This window comes from Melanerpes formicivorus, unplaced genomic scaffold (assembly GCF_026170545.1).
Source record: "Melanerpes formicivorus ecotype bairdi unplaced genomic scaffold, bMelFor1.0.p_v2 SCAF_15, whole genome shotgun sequence".
In the NCBI taxonomy this organism is placed as follows: Eukaryota; Metazoa; Chordata; class Aves; order Piciformes; family Picidae; genus Melanerpes; species Melanerpes formicivorus.
In genome coordinates this window covers 10,128,976-10,151,859 of record NW_027142367.1, presented here as the reverse complement: position 1 = coordinate 10,151,859, position 22,884 = coordinate 10,128,976, and the positions used below count along the sequence as shown (strand labels likewise).

Below are 22,884 nucleotides of genomic sequence, written 5' to 3'. Positions count from 1 at the left end.
TCAAAGTCTACCTTATCTGTGCTGTTGTGAATTGAGTATTATCAACTACATTGAACAAAATCATGACTGGATGTTTATAGATCACAACTTCTTCCAGCCTCACTCCTCTTTACCAACTATCTCAAGTCATAATACCTAGCAAAAGCATCACATTCTGAAGTGACAGGAATGGGAGGGAAGTGGGATGGAGTTTTATGGCATTTGTTGTCAATAATCCTGGAGTGGAGACAGGATCATGGCACCAGAGGATCAAGGATACCCTCAGCAAATTTGCAAGCAACACCAAGTTGGATGTGTGTGGTGATCTGCTAGGGTGTAGAGAGGCTCTATAGAGGGATCTGGACAGGCTGGATGAATGGGCTGAGGCCAGTGGGATGATGTTCAACAAGGCCAAGTGCTGGGTCCTGCACTTGGGTCACAACAACACCATGAACACTTCATCCTTGGAAGATTAGCTGGAAAGCTGCCCAGCAGAGAAAAGCCTGGGGGTGATGGTTGACCATTGGCTTAATATGAGCTGGAAGATCATCAAAATCTCCAAAGCCAGGATAGAAGGAGCCTTGAGAAACCTGGTGTAGTAGAAAATGCCCCAGCTCATGGCAGGAGGTTTAGAACTGGATGATCTTTAAGGTCCCCTCCAATCCAAATGATTCTATGATTCTGTGATTCTAAGTCCAACCATTAGCCCAACCAGGTTACCACTAAGCCATGTCCCTCAGCACCACATCTACATGGCTTTTCTCTCTCTTCCATAAGGGTGACTCCACCACTGCCCTGGGCAGCCTGTTCCAGGACTTGACAACCCTTCTGGGAAAGAATTTTTTCCTAATATCCAACCTAAACTTCCCTTGTTGCAACTTGAAGCCATTTCTTCTTGGAATTTGGTTTATGAACACTAAAATTGCTGTCATTGCTGCTTTCCTTCTGTTGTCTCCTCTAAAATGCCACCCTCCAGGTAACTTCCATAAGCTCCATTCTGCTTCATGGACACCTGTCCCTCATGTTAATCTCTTTTTTCTGCTCCTAATTGTTGCAACCTGTCCTAGGCAAACCTGTTTTGATGGGAAGGTTGGACTAGAATCATAGAATCATAGACTCAGTAAGGGTGGAAAAGCCCTCAAAGATCATCAAGTCCAACCTGTCACCACAGACCTCATGACTAAACCAAGTGCCATGTCCAATCTTCTCTTGAACCCCTCCAGGGACGGGGACTCCACCACCTCCCTGGGCAGCACATTCCAATGACGAACGACTCGCTCGGTGAAGAACTTTCTCCTCACGTTGAGGCTAAACTTCCCCTGGTGCAGCTTGAGACTGTGTCCTCTTGTTCTGGTGCTGGTTGCCTGGGAGATGAGACCAACCCCCTCCTGGCTACAACCACCCTTCAGGTACTTGTAGACAGCAATGAGGTCTTCCCTGAGCCTCCTCTTCTCCAGGCTAAACAATCCCAGCTCCCTCAGCCCCTCCTCATAGGGCTTGTGCTAGAGGCCTCTCCCCAGCCTCGTTGCCCTTCTCTGGACATGTTCAAGAGCCTCAATGTCCTTCTTAAATTGAGGGGCCCAGAACTAGACACAGTACTCAAGGTGTGGCCTAACCAGTGCAGAGTACAGGGGCACAAGGACTTCCCTGCTCCTGCTGGCCACGCTATTTCTGATGCAGGCCAGGATGCCATTGGCCTTCTTAGCCACCTGGGCACACTGCTGGCTCATGTTCAGATGGCTGTCAATCAGTACCCCCAGGTCCCTTTCTGTTTGGGAGCTCTTCAGCCGCTCCGACCCCAGCCTGTTGCACTGCATGGGGTTGTTGTGGCCAAAGTGCAGCACCCGGCACTTGGACATCATGTTGGAGTCTGGCCATCTGTCCAGCCTGTCAAGGTTCCTCTGGAGAGCCCTTCTACTCTCTAACTGATCAATATCTGCCCCCAGCTTGGTGTCGTCAGCAAATTTACTGATGATCGACTCAATGCCCTCATCCAGATCATCAATAAAGATGTTAAAGAGCACAGGGCCCAGCACTGATCCCTGGGGCACACCACTAGTGACTGGCCGCCAGCTGGATGTGGCACCATTCACCACCACTCTCTGGGCTCGGCCCTCCAGCCAGTTCCTAACCCAACGCAGTGTGCTGCTCTCCAAGCCATGGGCTGACAGCTTGGCCAGGAGTTTGCTATGGGGGACAGTGTCAAAGGTCTTGCTGAAGTCCAGGTAGACTACATCCACAGCCTGCCCCACATCCACCAGGTAAACAGAAAAGCTAAGGAAATCCATACCAAAATCACACCCTCTGATTCAAGTGAAAAAATTACTTACACTAGTAACAAAAAAAAGACAAACACAGACAAGATCATCTCTGGAGGACCCTTCCAACTCCCACCATTCTGTGATTTTGTGATTCTCTAATTCCTCATAGTTTCTCTGGTGTTAACTTCTGAAGTCCTCATCTTTATTTTCTTCTTGCCGAAGTCCTGTTTTACCTAATCCTGGATTTCTCTGTTGTTTGTATTGATTGATAGCTGTAGTACCACAGTGAGGACAGAGAGCTGCTTGTTGTGATTTCTTTAGCTGGCTCCAGTTTTAAGACATTGCAGTTTACAGACTGTCTTTTGGGACTACATCACACAGACTCAATAACATGTGTTTGACCATGCCTATATGAGAAGAACAGCAACAGCAGCAAAAGTAGCAGCAGTAAAACAAGAAGCAGCACTGCAGAGCTTCCTCCTCCTCATGTCCTCTTCCCACCTAAGCCCCCAAGACCTACCTGTGTCTGCAGCAGTTCTGCAGCTGAAGTAATGTATGGGAGACATGACAGTCTCTGTCCTTGGGAGAGATTGCCATGATTCCTGCTGCATTTCAAGAGATCTCAGTAACCTTTCGGATCACAGGACCTATGTGTCCTGGTCTGAGCTAGACCAGAATCAATTCTGCTCAGCGCTGTGACTTCTCAGGCCAGTCTCTGCTCAGTGAAGGCACTTTCTGAAGTTCACAGCAGGTTTGCATAGCCAGTGGCTGCTTCTACCAGTGAGAACGATGATGATGAGAATTACTGATAAGGTCAAAAGGCTATGGCTTAGATTTGCTCCTGTGCAGACCAAAAGCACTACCACATCTTGTGCCCCACCTTGGGGTGCAGGAAGTCAGAGTTGGCACCAGCAGGGAGGAGAGGACAGGACAGGTGACCCTCAAATGACCAGTGAGGGATTCCATCCCATCTCCAGGATAAAGCTGAGGGATCACCAGGGTCAAGCCTCTTCTTCAGCTTCCAGTGTCCAAGGAGACCTCTGTCCCTTCTGACTTCAATTGCCATCCATGTGTTCCTGAACCCAGTTCCAGAATCCAGTTTCTGAATCTGGCTCTGATCTGCTGCTGAGTCTAGTCTGGGACTTCCCTTTCTCTTCGCAGGCTTGGGGTTGTAAGTTGTTCAGCAATTACAGCAATGTGCAATTTGCAGCAATGGCTGGTACCTGGCAGCTACATTTTAAAGCCATTTTAAAAGAGAAGTGTTCCAGTTGCAGAGAAAATGCATCCTCATGTCTTCAGATCTGAATTTTGCAGGGGTTTTGGACTGGTAGTTGTCAGGCTGTGAGTCATTCTGTCAAAGCTGGATCTCTTACATTTAGAGCTACCAAAACATTTTGACTGATAGATTTATACAGATGCTGCACTCATTCCAGATCATAGAACCATAGCATCACTTAGGTTGGAAGAGACTTCAAGTTTGTCAAGTCCAACCAGTACTGCCAAGTCCCCACTAAACCAAGGCCCTTTGCACCACATCTGCATGCCTTGATGGCCAGAACATGAAAAGATCCTTTTAAAGATGAGAAATAATGTGGTTTGCTGCTTCCTTGCATTGGATTTCCCATATAGCTTTGGAAGGCTTCAGGATTGAGCAGCTGCTGTGTCTTCAGTGTCTCCATGGCACTTCTAGGTGAGACAAAGTTCTGCAGTTCCAGCAGATGGTGCAAACTGCTGGCTCATTCCATTGCTGCCTCATAACCCATCCTTGCTTCTTCACTGCATCCATGAACATGAGAGAATTTCCAGCCTATTCAGAAATGATCAAGCTCTTGGGAGAAAGAGGAACTACCCAAATGTCATGGACGTGGCAAGATGAGCAAGAGCTTTAATGCTGTGAATCTGGCCACGAGTAGTACTGTTAACAGCCCTAATAACAGAGGGGTCACTTTTTAACCCCTCCAGTCATTTCAGTAATTATATCTTTGGTGAAACACCTGCACAAGTTGCCCAGAGAGGTGGTAGAAGCCCCATCCCTGGAAACATTCCAGGTTAGGTTGGATGAGGGTCTGACCAGCGTACTCCAGTTGCAGATGTCTCAGCTGACTGCAGGGGGATTGATCTATACAGACTTGAAAGGTCCCTTCCAACCCAAAGCGTTCTGTGGTTCTATGATTCTGTGTTTCATGTGAGGAATCATTTCCCCCTAACAGCAGTTGTTCTTCTCAAGAACAAACATGGAAGCACAGAATCCCCACATAGTGGGGACCTATCCCTCCTGCTAAAGCAGGGTCACCCACAGGGTACCCACTGGATACAGCAGGGTACCCAGGATCACCATGTCCAGGTGGGTTTGGAGTCTCTTCAGAGAAGGACACTCCACAACCTCTCTGGGCAGCCTGCATCAGGGCTCCAGCACCCTCACAGCAAAGACATTTTTCCCCATCATCTCTTTTGTAGCAGGGAATTGCAGGTCATGTTCAGGGCTAGCAAGGAATGCCATGAAAAGACTGAGCAGAGAACAAGCCCGACATCCTCTCTTCTTCTTCACATCAGGGCAATTTTCAGGTTCTACATTTGTGCATGTGCATTGTTGGTGATACAATTCACCTCTTGTACTGGCATGGCACAACTATTGTCTGGATCAACACTGGATGACGCAATAAAGATGCTCTGCAGGTAGCTCAGTGCTCTCCAGCTCTGAAAAGAGGCTTAGTCGAAGGCTCTCAGATGCCAAAAGGTATTAAATGAAAAGAGATTTTATCATGTATGTAATTATTTATTGAGCTGAGAATCCATACAAGGTAAACAAATGTTTACACTATCATACAGTAAGCATTTCCAGGGCTTGATAAAAATGATTGTCACTCACTGTGCTTCACCAAAAAAAAAACAAACCCAAACAAAAAAAGAGTTCATTTTAATGAATAAATAATTTGATTAAATCAAAAAAATATTTACAATATAAACAAATAAAAAGAAGGAAAAAAAAAAGCCAAAAACATAAACAAACAACAGACTTTGGATATATTAATCTGAGCATTCTGTATTTTCCATTTTCTCTCTGTCTTTCTGTCCAAGATGCTCCCTCTGAAACAGTACGAAACGGATAGGAATTCCAACAGAGACGTTAACGTGATTTGGTATGTGTCTTCCCATTAGTTCAGATAAGCTACATATGGTTCATTTGTTATGTGTTAGGATACAAATATAACTAAAAGAAAAATAAATCAGATAGTATCCGAAATGCCAGACAGCATTCTCCACGGAACAGAAAACGGGCACGAGGCTGTGACGGGAACTGGCAACGCAAGGAGAACAGAAAAAGTACAAATCCCTTCGTAAGAATATTGTTGTGCTCTCTTATTCACCAGAGGACCGTGCTGCTTCACCACCTCGATGGCCATGGGTGCGGGTGGTGCCCGACAGCTGCCGTGTGGTTGTGGTGGACGTTCAGATGGGTGTCAAGCGGCGGCATCGTAGTGGGAAACGGGCAGTGCAAGCAGGTTTAGAAACAGCTCTTTGGGCTCTTCAAAAGAGCCAATCAGACAAAGCAGTAGAAGCAGAACACTGAGAAGTTGTCATCTCATTTTACATAGATATCATGGAGCGGCTTTGCTTTGTTCGTGGTGGTGAGAAGCAGGAACGCTGCCTGTGCTGTTTACACCATCAGCCAGAATTCAAGTATTCCAAAGCTACTTCATAGCAGAATTTGTATTGATCCTGCAAAATCAGAAGAAAGCCACAAAGTCAGTTATTGAAGGAACTTAATTAAGGGGATCAATATTTCTCTTCTGTTAAAATTATTTACTATCAAGCTGTTGTCAGTGGGAACCGGGTTGCAAATCCAATTTGTATTCAGATAAGAAAATCTTTATATTAGCCAGACAATAGGCATCACACATAGTAACTTACTCTACTGCTCATACTAGATGCGTATTTAGCTGCTCTAAAACACTTGTATGGGAAGAATTGACTGCAAGTAAACAAATTGGCTTTCAACCCTTCTATCAACTGTCAAAATGTCCATGTAGCACTTCAGCAGAACTGAAGTTATTGAAATTCCTCCCTGGAAAAGTTTATCTAAAGATAGACCCAGCGTCGAGCACTTCCCAGGTCATAATGTTTATATTCATGTCATTCATACCTCCCTTCACCTCATGGTAAGAGCTGCTCATTGTTCCTCCTGCACAGGCAGCCCAAACCCACACCACAAATACTCTCCTTTCCCAGTTCAACAGGTCTGTAGGATTAGGCCTAAGAAGAACCTGAAACCTGGAAAGACCCTTAAAGGTCAGCTATTTCCAACCCTGCTGTCACAGGCAGGAATACCTTCCACTAGACCAGGTTGCTCAAGATCCCATTCAACCTGGCTCTGAACACTTACAGGGAGGAGACATCTGCAATCTCCCTGGGCCATGTGTTCCAGTGTCTCACCACCCTCACTGTAAACAATTCCTTCCTAATATCCAGTGTAAATAATCCTTCTTTTGCTTAAATCCATTTCCCCTTGTCCTATCACAAGCTCTTATAAAAAGCCCCTCCCCAGCTTTCTTGTAGGCCCCTATTCAGGTACTGAAAGGCCATTGTAAGTTCTCCTCAGAGCCTTCTCTTCTCCAGCATTCATTCCAGTTAATCTTTTAGCAGCTAATGGAGATGAATAAGTTCTTTAGCGGCTCTTCTGTTACTCAAGTTTTCAAGTGCCGACCTCGTGCTTCAAACACAGACCTGCTGACAAAACAAGGGGTGATGGTTTTAAACTAAATCAGGGAGATTTAGACCAGAAAGGAGGAAGAAACTTCTTGTGCTGAGAGTGGCAGCACAAGGGCCCAGGTTTCCCAGAGAGGTGGTAGATGCTCCATCCCTGGAACGATTCCAGGTCAGGATGGACAGGACTCTGACCAACCTGATCTAGTTGAAGATGTCCCTGCTGACTGCAGAGGAGTTGGACTCAGTGACATTTAAAGGTTCTTTCCAATCCAAACCATTCTGTGAATATTTAGCAATAGTACACATTGAAATGAAATAAAAAAGCTGAAGGAGATAGTAGGTCTGTGTTCTATGAATCTTTGGCTTATAAAAATGCCTCTTTCTCTTATGCAATTAATTAATTAATTAATTATTGATAAATGAATGATAGCTAAGCATTTACTGTCATATAGGAACAAAACCAGACTTCACTATCTGGCAGACTGAGCTTTCACCTTCCCAACATTAAATTAAGTTGAAGATTACAATTACACTTCAGTTACAGTTTCCTTTTCATTAACACATGTAAAGAATTAACTCTTCTGACCTCAGCTTCTGACTTTTAGGTCACATTTTAGCTGAGAGAGGAGACCCCACCTTAACATGTAAGAGCCCAAATAATATCACAACAATCAAAAAGCCATTAATGAGCACACAGAATTTCTGAATTCTTTCTTCAGAGCTGTCACCTGAAGAAAATAATCTTAGGTGCACATATCATCTAAGTTATGATTGAGATGTATGTGAGGCTTGAAGGTCTTGCAGAGCATCCACAAGCTGCTTGTACCTTCTTCAGAATGAGAAAAGAATTCAAAGGAAGAAAGGGAAGGGAGGAGAATGATGTAAATGATTCCTTTTCTGCTTTTATTGCATATATGTATCCAAATAAATGAAAATTATTCTATAACTACAGAACAGATCAAAACAAGAGACCAACCACTCATCCATTTCCATTTTTCTGCACTCATTTTATGCTGATTTACAGATCCAGCAGAATAACTGTCATTTTCAGGAAATCAAATACCTGTCTTTAGGAGCAGACATACATTATTTCCCACTGTGTCCACTCATGTGTGTCCTTTGTACATTTTCATTATTCCCTTGGTGGTGGATATTAAAAATCTCTTTACATTAGCTAGGTGCAGAAAGGTATATTTATTTCCCCTCCACTCCCCCGCCCTGGAAACCTATTGGTAGGTCCAATAAGAAGGCTTTGGGCATTCTGTAATAAACCTTTTGTAATTTCATCTGGTAGTATTGTATGATGGCTGAGGAATTTCACAGCTCCATATTTTATAGATGTAACATTCAGATTTTTACACTTGCAGGAAAATCAAAGGGTTCAATGAAATGCAGAGGTGAACCTCTAAGTATGGACCATAAATACTGTCCTTCATCTCATCAGAAAGAGCCAAAAAGGTATTGATAAAGCAATCTGGAAACTATTTTTTGTGTGTGTGAAATACTGTTACAATTCTGAGCATTTAATCTTTTACCACAGAATTTTACACAGATAAATGACTATTATTGTTCTCATTTTTTTTCCCCCCAGATATGGAAACTGAGGCAAAGACACGTTAATACAAGAAAAATTATAAAAGAGAAAGAGAGTAGAAGAATCAGGAGAAGAGCTCAAGTGTCCTGATGATTCCCTTTTTCACAGAATTACAGAATGGTAGGGGTAGGAAGGGACCTCTGGAGGTCATCTAGTCCAAACCCTCTCTTAAAGCAGAGTCATCCAGAGCAGGTTGTGCAGAGTCATAATGTCCGGGTGGGTTTGGAATGTCTCCAGTGAAGGGGACTCCACAACCTCTCTGGGCAGCCTGCTCCAGGACTCTGACAGTCTCACAGGAAAGAATTTTTGCTCATGTTCAGGTGGAACCTTCTGGGTTCCTATTCATGATGATTGTCCCTTGTCCTGTCACTGGGCACCACTGAAAAGAGTCTGGCCCCATCCCCTTGCCCCTCACCCTTTAGCTATTGATGAGCATTGAGAAGATTCCCTCTAAGGCTCCCTTTTCTAGGCGCAGCAGCCCTGGGTCTCTCAGTCTTTCCTCCTCAGAGAGATGCTCCAGAGCCCCCAGCATCTTCCTAGCCCTGTATTGGTTTCTCTTCAGTAGTTCCTTGTCTCTTGAACTGGAGAGGCAAAAATTGGACCCAGTACTACTGATGTAGCCTCACCAGGGCAGAGGAGATGGGAAGAAAATCCTGCCTGTACCCTTAATGCACCACAGAACAGCACTGGCTTTCTTGGCCACATGGGCATTTTGCTGGCTCATGGTGAACTTGTCCACCAGGACTCTCATGTCTTTCTGCATGGGTCTGCTTACCGTGAACCAATCTACAGGGAAACTGAAACCTAGCTGATTCAAATATTTGTTCCTACAAAGTATCAGGGGAAGGCTGAAGAGATGTGGTTCAAACTCTGCTTTTCAGTGAATTATGTGTTACTGGGAAAAATCCTCATTGTCCCATCTTTGTTCCTCTGTCTCTAAAATGAGGAAAACAACAGTGGCCTCCTGCACAAGTGCTTTGAAATCTCCTAATGAAAAGGCCTCACAAGGCCTCTCAATGCCATTGAGGCATTCACAAAACCATCCTCAATTTACAGAATGCTGTTTTTATATGTTATAATAATGCATTTAGCTTTTGAGTAAGACAAAAAAAAAAAGTTTCTCTGCTGGAACATGGAGACAGCTGCCTGACAAACCTACACCTGGAGAAGTGTCACAAATGGGAATTTATAGAGAGTGTTTTCTTCAGCTGAACATCTTCACACTGGTAATTTCCTTTTTATTTCTCTAAAATAAATGCATGAGAGATCAGTGAGTTTTGTGGACTTCAGCTCTGGGAGAAGGGAGAACAGCAGGCCTGCCAAGTCTCTCTCTAAACTATACCACCTGAATGAAGAAGTAGGACATTTTTCTTAATATCTGGGAAATAAAAATGTATGGTTCACAGCATGACAATTCTCCTCCTGAGAATATAAACTAGAGGAAGAGGAGCCAACTAAGCTGCTCCCTCCCACCACTGCAGAAGCTTTATAGTTTCTCACTTTGACACAAGTTTCACAGTTCCACACCACTGGCTCATCACCTTGGGGTACTGCACAGCTGGCAACATTTGGCTTTTTTCCCTAAGCCTGGCCAGGGTAGTGTTTAGGGGAGGATCTAGGATTTCACAGGTAGTATAGATGCGAGGGATGTGATGGGCAAGGTAGTGGGTGATGTTGTTCTGTGGGACAGATGAGGCACAGTGGTATGTGTGGTAGGGCAGTGGATGGCCCGATCCATCTACATACGGACTGAAAGCCTCCCAGCAAAAACTCCTGCTTTCTGCCCATTCTCCTGTGTGTTTCACACCCAGATCTGAGGTGTTAGCGAGATCTTCCATCTGAGAAAGGGGAATCTGTCCAAAAATTACATGTGGCTGGACTAGCTCTGTGTCCTGCCTCAGCCTGGGCACTCTGTAGAAAACATGTTGAAATACGAACCGAAGTTGTTTAACCAGAACTTGTACTCCCCAGTACTGGGGCTGGTTCTCAATGATCTGGACAATAGAAACCAGTAAGTTTGCAGGTGACACCTAGCTGGGCAGGAGTGTTGATCTACTTGAGGGTAGGAAGGATCTGCAGAAGCATCTAAACATGCTAGACTGATGGGCCAAGGCAAATGGTATGAGTTTCAATGAGGCCAAGTGCTGGGTCCTGCACTTGGGTCAAGACAAACCCATGCAATGCTCTAGGCTTGGGGAAGAATGGCTGGAAACTGCCCATCAGAAAAGGACCCAGAGGTTTTGATCAACAGCCAGCTGAAGATGAGCCAGTATGTGACCAGGTGGACAAGAAGGCCAACAGCATCCTGGCCTGTATCAGGTACAGTGTGGCCAGTAGGAGCAGGACAGTGATTGTGCCGCTCTACTCAGCATTGGTGAGGGTGCACCTTGAATATTGGATTCAGTTTTGGGCCTCTCACTAGAAGGACATTGAAGTACTGGAGTGTGTCCAGAGAAGAGCTATGAACGTGCACTAGAAGGTGAAGAGTCTAGAGCACAAGTCCTACGAGGAGCAGCTGAGGGAACTGGGGTTGTTTGGCTTGGAGAAAGGGAGGCTCAGGGGAGATCTTATCTTTATCAGTCTGAAAAGAGGTTGTAGTGAGGCGGAGGTCCATCTGTTCTCCCAAAGAACAAGTGACGGGACAAGAGGAAATGGGCTCAAGTTGTACCATGGGAGCTCAGTTTGGACCATAGGAAATGTTTCTTCACTGAAAGGGTTGTCAAGGCCTGAAACAGGCTGACCAAGGCAATGGTGGAGTCCCTATCACTGGAGACATCTAAAAGATGTGCAGATGTGGTGATGAGGGACATGATTTAGTATCAATGGCAATGCTGGGTTACCATTTGGACTCAATGACCTTAAAGGGCCCTTCCAACCAAAACAATTGATTCTACGATTCTATAAAAATCAGTTTAGCATTAGTTTAACATCCCTGAAGCTGCCCAGATGCTTCTTCCTCTTGCCTATGATGCTAAATTGAATCCATCTGCCTCTTCAGTCTCCACCTCTACAGCAGGATGTTGTAAACCACTGTCCTTTGTAGCCCAGTCTTCAGAACAGGGTATCACGCTCCACCCCTCTCCAAGTACAGAGCTACCCGCTGGAGTGTGAGAACCTGCTGGTTTCAGCTGTTCTGCAGCTCTTGTGCCATAGCAGCTGGCACTTCAGCCAGCCTCCATTTCAGAAATAAATAAATAAATAAATAAATAAACAAATAAGCTCATAAAACACTCTCTAGGAAAATAATTGCACATGGGCCCTTGTTTCTGAACTTCTTTAATCTTTCTGCGAGATAGCGCAGCCGTAATTAAATGCAATATTCTGGATGTCAAACTGAAATTCAGGGCTTTGATAAATATTAGGCGATTAAGCTATTTATAAAATATATAATTTGAAAATCTGGCGTTCCATTTTACATAGCTATTATTTCTCCCCCTGCAAGGGCTGCTCTCTCCACTTGGTTCAGCCTGCTAGAAAAGAAAATTAATAAGGATGTGCGGCTGAAAGTTTAAAACTCTTGAAAAATTCAAATGAAGAGAGACAAAGTCTCCTTGGGAAGAAAGCAGTGCAAAAATACTCTCGTAAGTGAAGTGACTTCATTATCCCCTTTGAAAATGACTTGCTTGCTTTGTGAACAACTCCCACTGCAAATCCTGGAAATCTGACTGAGCCTTCTGAGGAAAAAAAAACCAGAAATTTTTTCTGTTTAGTGGTGCAGTTAAAAAGCTCATACCAGAAGGTCCACCATGTTGGGTTTATTATTCCTCAGTGTCTTCACAGCATGGAATACGTCAACAGCCCTCTGATGTCGAAGCATTTCACAAACGATACTGATTGCACAAAATGTCCCACTGCGGCCACCTCCATTCCTGCAATAAAAGTGATAAAATGGCTCAGTGAGAATTGGCTCCCTCTGACAAGTTCTTACAGCACCAGGGATGGTTACAGAAAGCAGAAGTTCCAGCAGGGAGAAACCAAAGAAGGTTCCTGCCCTCTAAGGTTGATGAACTCTAGGCAGAATGCATTTTTTAATTGGAATTAATGGGCTGAAAGATCTCAAAGCTATGATTCAGAATTCAGAAGGCTGAAAGCCTGGAGGGAATTGAGCATCTGAGTTTTCCACCACCCTTCAGTGAACACTTGAGACAGCACAAGGAGGATGCTAAAATAATGACAAGGTACTTTTAGATTCATAGAATCAAGGACTCATAGAATGGTTTGGGCTGGAAGGGACCCCTAAGGGTCATCTAGTTCAGCTCTCTTTTAATGAGCAGAGACATCTTCAACTAGATCATGTTGCTCAGAACCCTGTCCAACCAATGCTTCCAGGGATGGAAACAATTTGTACTGTAATGGTTGGACCTGAAGATCTTCAAGGTCTTTTCCAACCATAGTGATTGTGTGATAGTGATTCTGTAAACCCACGAGGTTGCAGTGAAATGCTATAGAGAAAGTGAATTACAGAATCACAGAACCTTAGGAGTTGGAAGGGACATGAAAGGATCATCTAGAATATACAAGTTCTTTTTATTCTGGATCCTAATGCTTTCCTCCTGGACCCAAAACTGTTTTGAAGGAAGAAGGAGAAAGTGAATCCTGGAATTCCTTTTATTCTAGATCCTGGTGCTTTCCTCTTGGACTCAAAAGTGTTTCAGAGGAACAGCAAAACTGCTAAAGTCTTGGGTGCAGGAGCCCTTCTGGTGGCTCCACCTTCAACGTGGCACTAGGTGGGGCTGTGTTATTCCCTTGGCAATGGCTGCTTTTAAGAGTGCCCCTCCACCCACGGCATCAGAGGATGAGAACCCGAAGTGACTTGCTAACAAAGAAGCCAGGCACAAACGTTCACATGCAGAATCAAATACGGTATTTAATAATACTTCGTCCCTGGTTATTTTTAATCTTGAAGAGAATCTCTTTCTTTTTGGAAGCCCTATTATTTCTACAGCTATTCTAATCAGAATCTTTAGGCTGTGCTTCACCGAAAATAATAAGACCTTAATAATTATCAGAGCGCGGACGAGTTAGGGAGCAGGTCTTTCAAACCAGCTTCGCAAACGGTTGATTTTCAAAGGGAGATACAACACTGCACATCTGTCACATCCCAGCAGCCTGAAAAGAATGCTCTCTGCTGCCAAAACATTGCCTGATATTGTGGGACTCTTTGAGAATTTTAATTAAAATAAAGTCATTTAAAAGGATTATATTAGAAGCTGCTTCTTTCTTTACCGCCTGGAAGTGACGCACGGTGTGATGTTGTACAACTGTTTAATATCATCAGCCACCTCAGAGATAACAGTAATTTGCACTTCAAAAGTTTTTTGGTGTGTGTGGTGGTTGTGTTTTTTTTTTTTTTGTTTCAGCTAAAGATCTCAAAACATTAATTAATCACACTGCACAATGCTCCTTTGATGAAAGTATTACTATCCCCATTCTACAGATGGGGAAACTGGAGAGCAATGACTTGTTCAAGGTCAGTGACAGTGGGAATTAATGTACTCTTAGGTTTTCCTCCATTGTTCTAACACTGGGTCCCAACTTTTGGAAGAGCGTTAGTGTGTGCTTTTCCCATTATCATCCACCTTCTCCACCATGGTAGCATCTCAAAGAATGTTGAGAGGAAGAGGGATGCAATGGCAATCTCAGAAGACTTGGTCTCAAAAGATTGGCTTAAAGGAGAGTAAGCAGCATGTGCAAGTGTTAAGCTACATCAAAAGTGACAAAGTGGATGACATTACAGGTGGATGATTGTCCCAGAGGAGCACAGAGGTCACAGGAGGACAGAAATACAGGGTTCACCAAGAGTTGTCAAGCCCTGGAAAATGCTGTCAAGGAAATTGGTGGTAGCATCATCACTGGAGGAATTTAAAAGACACATAGACATGGTGCTGAGTGACAGTTTAGTGGTGGATTTAGCAGTGCTGGTTTAATGGTTGAACTTCATGTTCTTAAAAATCTTTTCCAACCAAAATGATTCTATGAAACTACAGTTTTATGATGTGCTATTACTAGAAAAAGTTAAGAAAACTACAGGGTCATTATAAGTGGTCTATCACCTCACCTTTACTTCTGTCATTTAAGTCTGGAAGAGGAATAAGCCTTCCAATACTCCTTATTTCTACAGTCCTTGCGTCTAGAAGTAAAAGGTGTGCTTCTCTGAAGGTGTAATTTTGATTTACTCTGAATAAACATGCACCTTTTCCATTTGCAAAAGTCACTGGACATCTTTATATAAAATAGAGCTAACTTGTACCCATCCTTTTACAGGGGTCCATCAAGAGAAAAATTCATGAATCTATGAAAAAAACCCCACCAACAATTCATCTTTCCTTCCTCCTGATGTAGCTGTAGATGTCCCTGCTCACTGCAGAGGGGTTGGACTATGTGACCTTTCATAGGATCATAGAATTATCAGGGTTGGAAGGGACCTCAAGGATCATCTAGTTCCAGCCTCCCTGCCATATGCAGGGACCCCTCACACTAGATCACGTTGCCCACAGGCACATCCAGGCTTAAAAACCTCCAGGGATGGAGCTTCTACCACCTCCCTGGGCAACCTGTTCCAGTGTCTCACCACCCTCATGGTGAAGAACTTCTTCCTAACATCCAATCTGAATCTACCCATTTCTAGTTTTGCTCCATTCCCTCTAGTCCTATCACTACCTAAAAAGTTCCTCTCCAGCTTTCTTGTAGGTCCCCTTAAGATACTGGAAGGCCACAATAAGGTCTCCTCAGAGCTTTCTCCTCTCCAGACTTAATAGCTGCAACTCTCTCAGCCTGTCTCCATAGGAGAGATGCTCCAGCCCTCTGATCATCCTCGTGGCCCTTCTTTGGACACATTCCAATCTAAAGCATTCTATGATTGATCCTTCGGATGAATTTAAATCAATAAAGCTTTAAAGTGAGCAGTTGCATTATTCATCCAGGTCCAGATGAAATGGATGCCTGTTCACAGATCATTTTACATTTGTCACAAACCTCGTAGATATTGTCCTCCTCTGTTCCTGGTACTCACAAGCAATGCACGACGGTGCGTCCCTCTCCCCCATTATATTCTTCCTGCCACTTCTCCACTTGGCGGATGAGCTTCAAGAAGGAGCGTTTAGACACCGGAGTGTCTCTGTACATAGGCCATCCTAGGAACTGGAACTGCTGCACCATCCGATAGCCATCTTGGGGCTGCAAGAGATTGAGCCAACAAGCAGGAAAAAGGGCAGCGTTACTTTTGGGTGCATAAATTGAGCTGTTTGGTATCACTGAGGAGAAGCTGTTCAAGCAGCTCACCCCTGAACAAACTATTAATGTAATTTCCACTGCCCTTGAGGAGCTCCAGCTTTTCATTTCCAGCAGAGTTATTAGCACAGGAGGTTTTAAACAGAGTGCTATGCAAATAGACAAGAATAGAGCAATGCTACAGCTGCAGGATCAAGCAAATAATGAATTAATATCATAGCAGGAACTTGGTAGCAATACAACTTCAATTACATACTTTGTTTTTTTCCTACATGCTTCAGCATTTTGAAGAATGTTTGTGTGGTCCTGTTTTATTATTTTTTTTTTTCACTTTTTACCAGAAAGGTCAAAACCTCTCAAGAAATTTTGAAGCAGGAAGCATTTAAAAAACCAAATGAAACCCTCAGATGATTCTGGCTTTTATATATATATATATATATATATATATATAACTGCATTTTATTTTATTGTGTGCTCCTGCAACAGTCAGAACCCCTCTGGGTGACACGTTCCTGAAGCAGTTGCTTTATGGTGATTTAAAATCAAAAAGGAACACAGAACAAGTGTTAGTGGCAGAAAATTACAGTCTTTTGAAAAAGGGCATAATAAACACACACATGAAAGCTGGCTTTGTAGGCTAGGATTTGCCACTTTCACATCTGGGCAAAGTAAAGGGCAGTTCAGTCCCACTTTAAATACAGGCAGCATTCCAAAACGTTGCAACACAATTTTGTCTCTAGAGTGAGAGGTCGTAGAGAGGATCTAAATTTAACAAGACAGGGGAATAAACCAAAGTGGAGGGAGCATTAGATGTGTTCCTCAGTGGGGTTTGCCAGCTTTATGTCAAAATTTGGAATCTTTTGATTTCCTGGCTGGTTTCGTTCAGCTCATGACCTCCTCTTCCTGAAGCACATCAGCTATACCCAGATCACATCAATGCTGCTGGAGTTTGTGGGTTTGTGTTGCCACATCCATTGTGAATGCAAGACCTTCGTAGTATTAAAGAAATACCTTGCTATTTACCATCTGCTTCTCCATTTGGATATTAACATGTTTTTGGGGGGTCTTTCATTGTTCTGTCTGAAACCATGGGGATGAGGTAGCTCTCAGGACAAGGAGTGATAGTTTTAAACTAAAAGACTAGACAGAAGGAAAGTATTTTTTCCAGTGAGGGGTGTGAGACCCTGTCACAGGTTGTCCAGAGAAGTGGTAGATACCTCATTCCAGCTGGAAATCATTCCAGTTTGGGTTGTCTGGGGCTCTAAACTGCCTGCTCTAGTTGTAGGTGTACATGCTCACTGCAGGGGGAATTGGACCAGATGACTTTTAAAAGGTCAAAACATTCTATGATACTATGATTCTATGGGATCTCAGGGCATTTCATGACCTTCAGCAGGGACTGCAGCTCATTAGTAGCTGTGATCAATACCAGTCTGTTGCAAAGGTTCCCTCCATCGGGGAAGAGGATGGTCAGGGGTGGAATCTTTTTTTCCACTCATCTTAAAAGACATGTCCCATGTAGTCTTCTGTCAACTTTGTGGGAGCACAATGGCTGGATATGAGAATGTAGTTGTCCCACATATATTACAAAGTGTGATTACTGAGACAAGGCCTTCATTAAAAGCCTGGGACTGGTATTGAAAACCATGCCTAGAACTGGGGCACAGCTTTCTTCACGTGATACAAGATACAAGTATACAAGATGGCTAATTTCAAACTGTTGAAGACAGGACTGATTTTGGCATTTCCTGGCTACTGCACAGTCTGAATCCTGCATTTATGTCATTTGCATTTAACACATCTGAGATATGCATTAAAATGTTTTTGACTTTAATTACACATAGGAGGCTCTTTCTCACTGATCATGGTGTGACTGAGTATTACAGAATCAGAGAATCATTTCAGCTGAAAAAGACCTTTAAGACCATAGAGTCTAACCGTTATCTAGCTTGCTATCAAAGAAATCTCTTCCAACCTGGTCTATTCTATCCTATCCTATCCTATCCTATCCTATCCTATCCTATCCTATCCTATCCTATCCTATCCTATCCTATCCTATCCTGTTCTATTCTTTCTATTCTATTTTATTCTATTCTAAATAAGGTGAAAAGTGAGAATGATTATAAAGAAGGTTGGAGACAGGTGGGGGTTGCTCTCTTCTCCCAAGTATCAAGTGACAGGAGAAGAGAAAATGGCCTCAAGTAGCACCAGGGGATATTTAGATGGACATGAGGAACAATTTCTTCCTCAGAATAATTGTCAAGCAGTTGGATTTGATGATCTCAAAGGTCTTTTCCAAATGGAATGCTTCTACAATTCCACATGAGTTTGTTTTTTCTGGTGATCTGAGTAGAGCCAAGTCCTCTGCTGAGACAGAATTGCTTTGCAGAGAGCATCCATACCCGGGCTGCATTGTAAATTCGGAATATCCGGCTGATTATGTCTTCTTCTAAATCAGCTGATACAAACTCCACCTGAATAGGGCCGTGTCGGTGTACTCCATTTTCTGGCCAGTACTGAGGACAGAGCTATAGAAAATCACAAGCACAAAAGGAGAGAGTTAATGAGTTTGAATTTCACGCTGCCTCTCTAAATGTTCCCAGATCTTTCTTTGTGCTCCATTTATGACTGAAATTCTCCTGAAATATCTTCATAAAATGCACCGTGTGCTTTAATACTCTGAAGGGAGCATCAATTCTCCAAACTCAGGACTCAACTTCCACGTCTGTTTCATTATCCATGACTGACGATGCCGTTTAGCATCAGCATTGCTTTACATTTTTCAATAACTGCTCCATTTCATATTATGAATGCCACCCAAAAATAGCAGTTCTGCTTTCTTTAGTGCGCAGAAAACATCACTCCTTAGGTATCTAAAGATCACAAAGTAATATTACTATTATCTTGCACGGTTTTAGTGACTAATAATACCATGATGGATTAACCCAGGAACCAATTATCATCCGTGTTAATACTTTAAAGATTAAATCAACACTTTGCAAGGAGGTTTTTCAAAGCTAGTCTCTGCTTGTGCATTTTTTTCCATAAAACCCCTAATGATTTCCAACTCTCCCCCACCCCCCAGGATATTTACAGCAGCTCAAGCATGTAGCTTTTGCAGTCACCAAAATTAAGTATGAACTCGTGAAATTTTGTTTGCTTGCAGAAGCATTGATGTCAGATTTGGAACTTCATTTCATTCAGTAAAACAGCTGTGGTCTTCATTCTGCTGCCTTGACTGTTGCTGATCCAGAGCTGAGCTGACAAATCACATTTACTCCAGATGTTGTTTTGCATTTCCTATAACACTTAGTCCTCCACAAAGCCGTTTGGAGATGACTACATTTTAGGGAAACATAATCACTTACTACATCAATTAAGAAGAGAACAGGGTCTGATTTGCAGGAGTTCACTTTAACAAGTTAAACCCAGAAATTTCAAGGAGGAAAATATATTTTTCATTTATCTTAAACTCCCCCTAGATTCAGTCTGCTGAGCAAATTGCTTCTCAAATATTGCTTCAATCTTGCACAACTTTTTGTTGTTATGAAATACGCCAGTGTCAAAATGTAATCTATATAACAAATGCAAATGCTCAGATTGTTTTAGACACTTACAATTTAGTGCAAGCCCTTCAAACACTCAGGGATACTTGTTATCACAGACCTTTGCAGAAGCTGCAAGTGAGAATAAGCAGAGCTCTTTGCTGGACCTCCTTTTGGGAAGCCAAGATTTATCCAGCTCTCAAGATACCAAAAGCATTCAAGGCCTGTGTGTTCTGCATGCGTGTGTGATGCCAGCGACTCTCTTGAAGCCAGAGATGCCGTGCAGGGTGGAATTTCATTTCCCAACAGAGCATAACAATCCCCAGAAATGGTCTAATATCTGAACAGAACTGTAAACACTCCACATGTACAGAAATAACAATGATAAGAGTAATTATTAATAAATCTGGATGGAATGAGTGTTTTTAATAAGCTCTGCCCTCTCTCCCCTTCTATGTGTTCCAAGGGTTGGGAGATTTATTCCTAATGAAAAGATTGTTACATTAAGAGGGAAAAGCTTTAACATACTGCAGAGGCAGGTGCATTAGCTGCATATCCCAATAGCTTTTAAAAGCCTGCAAGGCTAATAAATGCTGGAAATAGCCATGCACTATTGTAAATTCAAAACACAGCCCACAAATTAAAAACCCTCTGTTCAGCAGTCCCTAACAGTCTGACTCCCCCGAGTCTTTCCTTATTCACTCAGAAAATAATCTCAGGCTCATGAATAAAAGTTTTGTCTTTCTATTTTGCTCCCTGTAGACAATGGAAAGGGTTTGGAATCAGAAATTCAGCCTTTTAAAACAGTATGTGGAATTTCTGCACATCCCTTTCGAAAGACAAAATGGGAGATTATTGTGTTTTGAAAACAAATTCTTCATGTGCAGAATGAGGGGGGGAGGAGGAATTTTTCTTAAGCGTATGCAACAAACAAAGCTAAAATGGTTCTTGAGCGTATCCCAAATGAAAATGACATCCAGCCTGCCATAAGAAAACCCCCAAGCAACAATGCTCTTAACTAATAATTAGCAAATATTTACATAGTAAGAACCTGGATTGCCGTCACCTTATTCCAGCACAGGGCTGGTGCAGTGTGTGGGAGCCAAGGAAATTATATCTGTGTAAGGACCTGGAACTGCACCGCTGAGAGCCAGGTTGTAGGATGCTGAGTGACTAATGCCAGTGATTAAATTGCTAAACCAGTAGGTACTGTTTTCCAATTTTCTAAGGAACATGTATAGCATGCACAACTCTTTTGTGAGGTAATTGCATCCTCTCACACATTTCGCTGCCTTGTTTTCTCTTCTGAAGGATACTTAGTGCCCAGTCTTGTTTAGCCCTCTCTGCTAACAATGTCATTTTGTGCTGAACATAACATGGACTTCCCCACTGGGAACACTGACCACCTGGTAAGCAGACCAAGGCCACTGACTGGTTTCAGGTAGGGTAATGAATAGCTGTTGGCTTCTGTTTATGACTTTTGGCTATAAATACTGTGTTTCAGACTTGAGTCAGAATCCTACAGCCATCATTTGGAGGTTTTAGCAACCCTTTCTAAAGTATCTTTTATCAGAATGATTTACAGTTGTATGTACTTATGTGTGTCTTCTTCAGTCCCCTCATCATCTTTGTAGCCTTCACTGGACTCTCTCCAGTGGTTCCTTGTCTTTCTTGAAATAGGGAGCCCAGAACTGGGTACAACACTTCAGGTGTGGCCTCACCAGGATGGTGTAGAGCAGGAGGAGAACCACTCTTGACCTACTGGTCATGCTCTTTAACGCTCCCTAAGAGATCATTTGCCTTCTTGGCCAGTTGCTGGCTCATGGTGAACTTGTCCACCAGATGCTGCTGCTGGTCTGATTTATTCCTCTTCCCTTATGAGTCTGCAAGCTACAAGTCAATTTTTTATTAGTGTGTTAGCACTTAATGTTGTTTTAAGAAACTAATTATGTCCTAAGCTCTTCTGAAATGCCAAGGCTTTAGCAGTCCTCTTTGGAATGGAGCAGTTTTCTGGACTTACTTGTGCAGGATCCACATCATTCAGCATAACTATTGAGGTGCAGTGATAATCTAGGACCAGTCTCCAGAAATCTTTGACAGTATTTGGTAAAGGATGCTGTGTAACTATAAAAGCAGACGGTTGCTTGTAGCTCTGCAAAGAAAGAATGAGGTGGTGAGAAAAGAGAGAAATCCATTTAGGCCCTAAAACTTTGGAACTGAAAGGATTATTTCTAATTTTTGTAATTAATACACTGCTTTCAGCCTTTTCCCCAGATCTTGCAGAATTACAGAATTGTTTCAGTTGAAAATGACTTCTAAGATCATTGAGTACAACCATCAACTTAACACCACTGTGTCTGGAAGTTCCATGCCTACATGTTTTTTAAACTCCTCCAGGGACACTCCATCACCTTCCTGGCCAGCCTGTTCCAATGCCTGATCACTCTTTAAGTAAAGAAATGTTTCCTAATATCCAACCTAAACTTCCTCTGGCACAACTTGGGGCCATTTCCTCTTGTTCTATCTCTTTATACTAGGGTGAAGAGACCAACCGCCACCTCACTACAACATCCTTTCAGCAATGAGGTGTCCCCTCAGCCTCCTCTTCTCCAATTTATAAGCTTCAATATTAATATTTGGGCAAAATCTAACCTCTGCAGGTATTATATTTGTGAAGTATGTTTTATGCCACAGGCATGGAGTCAAATCATCAGAGGTCTTTGCCTCCAGTACAACTACTACAAAATTTTGAGCAACCTTTAACTCAGCACATGCCCCTCAGTACCACATCTACCTGTGTTTTACACCCCTCCAGGGATGGGGACTCCACCACTGCCCTGGGGAACCTGTTCCAGGGCTTAAGCACTCTTTCAGTAAATACATTTTCCCTAATATTCAACCTAAACCTCTCCTGGTGCATCTTGAGGCCATTTCCTCACTCCCTTTCTCTTGCTTCTTGGGAGAACAGACCAACCTTCACCTCACTCCAGCCACCTTTCCACAAGCAGCTCACCCCTGAGCCTACTTTTTGCCAGGCAAAACAACCCCACTTCCCTCAGCTTCTCCTCACAAGCCCTGTCCTCTAGATTTCCTCATCATCTTTGCTGCATTTCTCTGGACATACTCTAGCACCTCAATGTCCTTCTTGTAGTGAGGAATCCAAGAGTGTATGTGTCCTGTATTCAAGGCACAGCCTCACCAGTGCTCAGTACAGGGGGATGATCACTGCCTTAGTCCTGCCACACTGTTGCTGATACTAGCTAGGATGTTTGCCTTCTTGGCCACCTGGATTTATGCTGGCTCATATCCAGCTATCAAACAGCACCCCCACGTCCTTTCCCACCAGGCAGTTTCCAGACACTTTGCCCCAGGCCTGGAGTGATGCATGGGGTTTGTCTTGACCCATGCATAGGGGATCTGGCTCTTGGCCTTGTTTAGTCTCATTTCATGTGCCTCAGGCCACCTATCCAGCCCATCCTTGGAAGTTTTATGCAGATGAGATGTGCCTGAAATTTTTACCTTGACTCCCTCACTTAGAAACCCTGTTTTCCAGGGAAAGTGATTGTCA

The 22,884-nt window shown here is 43.2% G+C and overlaps 1 protein-coding gene across 1 annotated transcript in view; it reads right to left on the bottom strand.

Annotated features, from left to right (window-relative positions):
* Nucleotides 1–4,995: 4,995 nt before the first annotated feature.
* LOC137445777 (receptor-type tyrosine-protein phosphatase mu-like) overlaps nt 4,996–22,884 on the bottom strand; it is a 203,186-nt gene continuing 185,297 nt past the window's right edge. The window contains exons 8-12 of the mRNA XM_068147768.1: nt 21,337–21,468; nt 18,174–18,299; nt 15,554–15,717; nt 12,275–12,410; nt 4,996–5,960 (exon numbers count right to left, since the gene is read on the bottom strand). Coding sequence (XP_068003869.1) covers nt 5,907–5,960; nt 12,275–12,410; nt 15,554–15,717; nt 18,174–18,299; nt 21,337–21,468 — 612 coding nt within the window. The 3' untranslated portion in view covers nt 4,996–5,906. The remainder of the gene's footprint in view (nt 5,961–12,274; nt 12,411–15,553; nt 15,718–18,173; nt 18,300–21,336; nt 21,469–22,884) is intronic.